General features: G+C 32.4%; 1 protein-coding gene across 1 annotated transcript; it reads right to left on the reverse strand.

The window, feature by feature from the left end:
- Nucleotides 1-2,633: 2,633 nt before the first annotated feature.
- Nucleotides 2,634-4,477, reverse strand: LOC114265939 (uncharacterized). The gene is made up of 3 exons (XM_028206811.2): nt 3,445-4,477; nt 3,096-3,162; nt 2,634-2,742 (listed from the first exon to the last, which is right to left on the reverse strand). Exons 1-3 carry the CDS (start codon nt 3,774-3,776, stop codon nt 2,704-2,706), a joined length of 438 nt encoding a protein of 145 aa, XP_028062612.2. The 5' UTR covers nt 3,777-4,477; the 3' UTR covers nt 2,634-2,703.
- Nucleotides 4,478-7,332: the final 2,855 nt, after the last annotated feature.

Below are 7,332 nucleotides of genomic sequence, written 5' to 3' on the forward strand. Positions count from 1 at the left end.
ATGACGTTGTAGAGTTAGACCATAAAAACAGCCTCCATTATATGGCTCAAACATTGTTAGACTGACAGTCTGACACCATTAAGCTAAGGATTTTTTATTAGTCAATTCCAACACTGGAATCTATTATCCATTAAGTTTTAAGTTTTATCTCATGCACCAACAAATTCTGTTATATTTTTTTTTATTCCAACTTTGCCCTTGGTATACTTTTGTGCGTTTGGTTTTTTTCTTTCTCATAGTTTCTCGTTTTATTTTTGAACTTCAAATTGGGAACTTCCGACAATATTTTTTTTTGGCTATTTTTCATCTCCAACACGTCACCACCGCACCACCTCCTCAAATCCGGTGGCAATGAGAGAAAAAGAGAAAAAAAAATAAAAATGAAGAGAATGAAAGAGAGATGAAAAGCAATTATCAGAGAATAATTCTCATTATTTTACGCTATCACAAATCAAGTCAAAGAATCAAAAGTCTAATTCAGTGATAAATTTATCACGCAACAAATCTCAACCAGAATTGTAGTGATAAATTTATCACCGTTGAATTTGTTAAAAAATTTACAAATAGTAGACTTGATTTGAAAGAGAGCAGGGCATCACAACAAATTTATCACTGAATTAAGTAATAAATTTATCATTGAATTAAGTAACAAATTTATAATTCATAAATTAAGTAACAAATTTATCACTAAATTAAGTAACAAATTTATTAGATCAGTTACACGTCTGTAGAAGATCAACAAAACCTTTCAATGAACTGATTGGAGACTTTGCATCCCAAACTGGTGATGGAGGAAGATGATGGCAATGACGATGTCGAAGATGGCAGATTGATGATGGAGGATTGCGGTGTTGACACTACAAGAAAAAGCAGATTTCGCGACTAAAAATGGATTTTTCGTCGCTGAAAGTGGCAGAATTGGCGACTTGGCAACTAAAACAGTTTAGTAGCCAAATGTAGGGGTTTTAGCGACTAAAAGTCAGTTTAGTCGCCAAATATAGGGGTTTTAGGGACTAAAAAAATTTTAGTAGCCAAAAGAGAAGGTTTTTTAGTAGCCAAAAGTATAGGAGCCAAAAGAGAAGGTTTTTTAGTAGCCAAAAGTATAGGTTTTGGCGACTAAAAAATAATTTGGTCGCCGATTATACGTGTTTTACCGACAAAAATCAATTTCGTAGCCAAAAGTGAAGCTTTTTGGCTACTAAAAAAAATTTAGTAGCTAAAAGTCAAGAATTGCCTACTAAAATGCAGTTTAGTCGCCCAAAGTAGAGGTTTTGGCGACTAAATTTTAGTTTAGTCGCCAAAAGTGGAGGTTTTTTTAGCCAAAATGAATTTTTTTAGCGACTAAAATATAATTAGTAGCCAAAACTATACAATTGGCGACTGAAAAATAGATTTAGTTGCCAAAAGTGATCTAATTTTTTTTTAGTAAATAATTTATTTTTTACATAAATTATATTGAATAAAAATAATTATTTTTATATATATAGCTAGATATTAATACGGGTCAATATAGTATATAAATGATATATGTTGCATATATATTCATGTGGTGTTGTAGCGGTATAGTGGAGAGAGTGTGTTGCTAAAAGTTTAGAATGTGGGAGAGGTTGGCGGTTGAAATCTCAGAAAAAACAAAGAAGTTGCTTTTTTTTTTTTTTTTTCACGGAAGCACCTTTGGCGACTAAAATTTTAGTCACCAAAAGTGTTTATTTTGGGCGACTAAACGGTTTAGTCGGCGATTCATGGACTATTGGCGACTAAAAGATTAGTCGCTAAATGTGTGATTTTAAAAAGTGTAGATCACTATTGGCGACTAAATCGTTGGTTGCTAAAGAGCTATTTTTTGCCGACTAAAAAAATTTTAGTTGCCAATACCTCCGGCAACCCTATATACGCGACGAAACGGGCGACTAAAAAAATTAGTCGCTGAAAGTAAAAACTCGACTTTCGGCGACTAAAAACAAACTTTTGGTGACTAAAAATTTAGTCACCAAAGGTGCTTTTTCTTGTAGTGTGTTGAAGTTATCAGATGAATGATAGTAGAGGAGGAGCGGTGATGGCAACGAGGGAGAATGACGGTGGTGGTTGAGTCGAGTGTGGTTGAGCTGAGCGACATATATGGTGATGGAGAGGAGGAGATGGTGTGCCGGTGAGAAATATGAGAGTGAGAGAAAGAGAAGAGAGAAAAATAGGGATAGGGACGACTCAACTGAATGTAAAGGATAAAAATGAAAGATGGGCAAAATTATTTTAGATTATAACTTCTTGGGAATTAAGTTTGGTCTAAAGGACCGGCCCACAACTCCCCTTAAGCTAATGTATTCATCCTTGTAACTTGAGATCAAGAACAACAAACATCCTCTTCATGATATAACTTGAGATCAGAACACGGATATATATATATCCTCTTCCCATAAGACCAATGAAAAAGAAAATTCCAGGAAACAAAAAATCGATATAAGAAAAATATTCAATTACTAAGAACAGTGGATGGTAATGCAATTTTCTGTGTGAGTAGAGTTCATCACAGCCCTAAGTTGAACACAATGCAAATACGAGTAAAGCTATATACATATACCCACTTACAAGCTGGTCAATCATCTTGTAATCACTATTTTTTATGTGTTTTTTTTTTATAAAAAAAACCAAAATCTCCATAGTTTATATACTGGATGAGTACTATGTTTGTAAGTCTGACCGATTCTATCCCGATTTAGTTTGCTGTTGTTTCATGCTGACTATCTGCAACAAATAAAATCTAATAATTAGACATATTTCCGGCGTGTTTATAAATAGCTACTTAGGCCTCATTTGGTAAGTGACATTTTTAACTAAAAAGTTAAAAAATCACTAAAAAAATTAAAAAGTCAACAATTCATATCAAAAAGTCAAATATTCATTTTTCTCTCTATTTTTTACACATATTTTCGTAAAAAGTCAAAAAGTCATCCTAAATATACTAATTTTTTTCACATTACATTTTAGCCAAAAAATCAAAAAATTACTAAAAAAGTTTGTTTCCAAACGAGGCCTTAGGGTGGATATTCATAATCGTATGGCTATGAATATTTGAATTGAATCGTTAATTGCATTACCGTGTAAATATAGGGTTCCCTGCGACCGCCTGCGCCCATCCTCTTGATCTCTTCCTGCTTCAACAACCTGAAATCAAATTACATGATCACCCCCAAAACAACTCAACACAAACCATCACCGTTGATCCTAGCTTTTCTTTTCTTACTTAACAAAGTATTCTGATCCAACAGTGATGGTAGGAAAACACAATATAATATGATTTGGTAAATTTTTTGGCACCCAGTATAAGAACCTAGTGTGGCAAACCATCAGGGTTTTGATATGATCAACGGTTGAGATGATCCAACCTCGATGACTTCCCTACACTTGTTTGTAAAATACATTAGTAGAGACAGAGAGAGAGAGCACATTCTCAAGGCTTTGCTGGTGTCAGGGCTGTCACCGAGCAGCTGGCGTATCCTGACTTCAGAAGCACAACCATTAGACAAGAGTCTCATGATCTCTTCGGCTCGGTGGCGCATGGAAGCCGAGCTGATCAGCGGCTTGGTTTTAAAATCTGGAACCAAAACCTCCTTCTTCCCGCTGGAAACAGCACTGGAGCTACTTGACACACACGAAGAAACCTCATCGATGGCGGCCATCTTTCTGCCGAAATCGATTTTCCGGTGATCGGAGCTCCGGTTTTTCTTTGAGCGGTTTTTTCGCACAACCTGCCAAAACTCATAGATTTGAAACTTCATATAGTCGTAGCAATTCAAAAGAATCAATTTGATTCAGTGTGAAATCGATTTCCATGGAGATTTGAATTCATCAAACACAGAAGTTTTAGTAATATTCAGTACTCTATGCATTTAGCTACAAATCGAATTCATATTCAAAACGAGGGAGAATGACCAGGAGCAAGTAATTCATCACCTAATTCAAGATCTATTTACAGAGAGAGCTTGAAATCAAACTCAATTGAAATTGAAAACTGCAGAGAGAGCTTGAAATCAAAATTAAACAGAGCAATATAGAAATCAACTACTACTAATCGTGCAGATAACAAACAGCAATACAGAAAACAAACACAACACTCCAGAACTTCAAATCAGGCGATTAATCACGAGGTGCATTTAACTAAAATATCAAATTAGAATGTCTGAAAACCAAGTTCAAAATGCACTGCACCAGAGCTTCAATCAGAAGCGAACTATTTGCAATAGCTCCTTCAAAAACTACCAAACGCATTCCGATTGAAATTTGATAAAGAAACAGAGGGATATGAATCACGTGGAATTTCGTTCATCCATTCAAATTGAAAATGCCATCTACTTGAGATTCAAATCTGTAACAAACTAGTCACAACGCTACTCAACAACAATCCAATACACCAAAATTCGAAAATCAATCGAGAAACATAGAGGTTACGAATCGCAATGAACTTCACTCAGCAGCACAAAATCAAATTGTAAACGAACAAAGCCTCAAATATCATAAAGTAATCAATTCACAGCTACAATTCAATACAAAATCCATAAAGTTGTGATCACCTTGAGCTTCATCTCATGACAACAAGCAACAACAGTGACTATCCTAAGCGGATGAGCTGAAGCATCTGCAGAAGAACCATTGTCGCTGGTCAGAGACGAAGAACAGGACTTGGAGTTACTCAACAACTCCAAGCTCTTCTCTGATTCATTGCTCTTGCTTTTACTGCTATAAATTCAAAAATCAAGCACAAATTAATTATCAATACACAAGTTGAATCGAAATGAGCTTGAATTTCATTTCGATTTGTTTGTAGAGCTTACTTTGGAGGAGAGAGAGAGGGTGGTGTGGTGGCGAGAAGGAGAAGAGCTGAAGCAACTGTGCGTTCGAGCGGACATGGAAACGCTTCCATTGTTTTTGAAAACACTTTTTTTGTTTTCAGAAATGGCGGGATGATCGAAAACGAGCTAAAATATTAAAATTTCCTTACTTTATGAAGAAGAGCCCGAGTATGATCTACGTGTCTCCCGCAACGAAGCAGTGCATGACGGTTTTAAAAATATTTTTGAATTTTTAAAAATAATTTCTCACCATCAAATATAAAATTATGTAAAATTAATAAATCTTTTAGATATTTATTTATTTATTTATTTTACTAAATTAATTTTTATTATATGTTTGGATGATGATCATGTAATGAGTGGTTGTTAGGTTTTTAATATGTAATCGATATATATAATATATGAAATGTTTTTAATTTAAATTTTTTGATATAATAAATTAGTTTAATAATGATATTAAAGTTGTCGCCATATTTGACTTTTGAAAAACAAAAATGTTTCATGCCCCCTTTTCCCCTCACCCCCTTTGACCCCCTCTCTCTCTCATTGGTTACATTTTCTTTTCTTTTCTTTTTTTCCTGCTCCTCCAATCACCACCCGCCACGTGTCTGTGGGGGGGGGTTGTGGGGGTGGTGAATGGAGGGAGTCTCTATCATGGCTCTTTGAAAAAATAGAATCTAATTTAATAAACTAAAAACAACCACCCATTACATGATCATCATCCAAACACATAATAAAAATTATTTTGATAAAAAATAAAAATAAATGTCTAAAAGATTTATCAATTTTACATAATTTTATCTTTAGTGGGTAGAAATAATTTTTAAAAATTCAAAAATATTTTGACATTTATTTTTGTCAAATTAGTTTATATTTTATCAAATTGCCAACTTTGTTCTTGAAATTAAGCAATGGTATCTTCAATTGTCCTTATTTGGAGAAAGATTCAAAATTGAGGGTTAAATGTGTCGCAATTGAAAAGCCATTGACCAAAGTAACACAAGACCCAAACTATAGGGACCATTAATGTAATTCGTCCTTTTTTTTGGGGGGGTAAAAATCAAAAAGTATATTTGTTTAGATTATTTCAAACACCTTCTAATTTAGATTCAAACCATTCATGCCATACAATCAATTTTAAAAAATTAGATAAATTAATCCATATTTTGAGATTTGTTTAAAATACAGATTGTCTCCTCTTGTTTAGAAAATTTCAAACGCCTATTGTTAGAATTTTTATTTAATAGAATTAATTGAAAAAATAAAATTCCTAACTATTCTTCTATATACAATGATAAAATTACCTGAATTATTAATTCAAACAAGTTTATGACAACATTAAAAACTATTAATTGACTTGATAATTTATTAATAAAATGGGTCATTTGTTATGAAATTATAAACTTCAAGGGGCAGGATATAATTTCTAGAACCACAAGAGATAAATTATAGTTTAAGCAAACCTCAAGAGGTGTATTTATATTTTACCCAAAATATAATTTCTGTAAAAATTTAAATTAGTTTAATATTGATTATTATACTTTCAAATTATTTTTATTTATACGTTATTCATATTTTTAAGAAGAAATTGTCCATTTATTACAATATATAGTGATGTGATCATGTTTTACTTAGTATTCAAGTAGGTAAACAAAACTAAAAAAATGACAAAAAGTATTACCATGGATGCTATTGCGATAATTCTAATCACCCATACAAAAAATTAAGTCAATCTGATAATCGTAACATATTCAATTAATCACATTTTTATCCGACAATCACAATCTATTCAATTTATTGTGTTTGTCACAAAAATAAAATAAAATAGATGGTTTATTTTAAAAATACGATTTTTGTATATAGTGGACCCTTAGGCCAACTTAATTATATTCTAATACCCCTTACAGTTTTACCACTTTATTTACCATTTTTAATAACACAATACATGTGTTCCAAAATATCATTTTCCAAAATGATACAAATGTTTTCAAAACATAATACAAGAATTTTCAAACAATATTTCCAAAACATATAATTTTAAGTTTCAAAATCCATAACATGCAACATGATATGTATGCTTTTACAACCATTCAATTGTCTAATCCACGTGCAATTTCTAATACACAAGAATATTATCCTTCATCGATAGGTAAAACAATTATCTTTAATGCAATAATTAAAATACAACAATATGGATGTACAGTCTAATATTTTGAAATCACATTTCCAAAACTTTTTCTTTTTTTTTTCCCCCAACAAGCTCAACATTTTCAAAAGAGTACTCAATACTCGTTATTTCCAAATCTCATAAACATTTTCTTTTCAACCAAATCATTTTCCAATATCCAACCAACTCCTCAAAACCATAACTTCTAGGGTTTTTCATAAATTGGGGTTTTTCACTTTTAGATACTTGCATGCTATTTTGTACACCGAATAGATTTAGTATCAAAATTATAACCCAACAACCCCCAATTTAACAAAC

Source organism: Camellia sinensis, chromosome 12, assembly GCF_055761805.1.
Source record: "Camellia sinensis isolate YWXY chromosome 12, ASM5576180v1, whole genome shotgun sequence".
Classification (NCBI taxonomy): domain Eukaryota; kingdom Viridiplantae; phylum Streptophyta; class Magnoliopsida; order Ericales; family Theaceae; genus Camellia; species Camellia sinensis.

What these genes read in the sequence shown, in the direction of transcription:
- LOC114265939 (XM_028206811.2), bottom strand. Translation starts at nt 3,776, where the DNA reads ATGAAGTTTCAAATCTATGAGTTTTGGCAGGTTGTGCGAAAAAACCGC. An exon ending in ACCAGCAAAGCCTTGAGAAT is followed by an intron (nt 3,163 to 3,444) that starts GTGCTCTCTCTC and finishes ATTTGATTTCAG; the next exon opens with GTTGTTGAAGCAGGAAGAGA. An exon ending in GGGAACCCTATATTTACACG is followed by an intron (nt 2,743 to 3,095) that starts GTAATGCAATTA and finishes TATTTGTTGCAG; the next exon opens with ATAGTCAGCATGAAACAACA.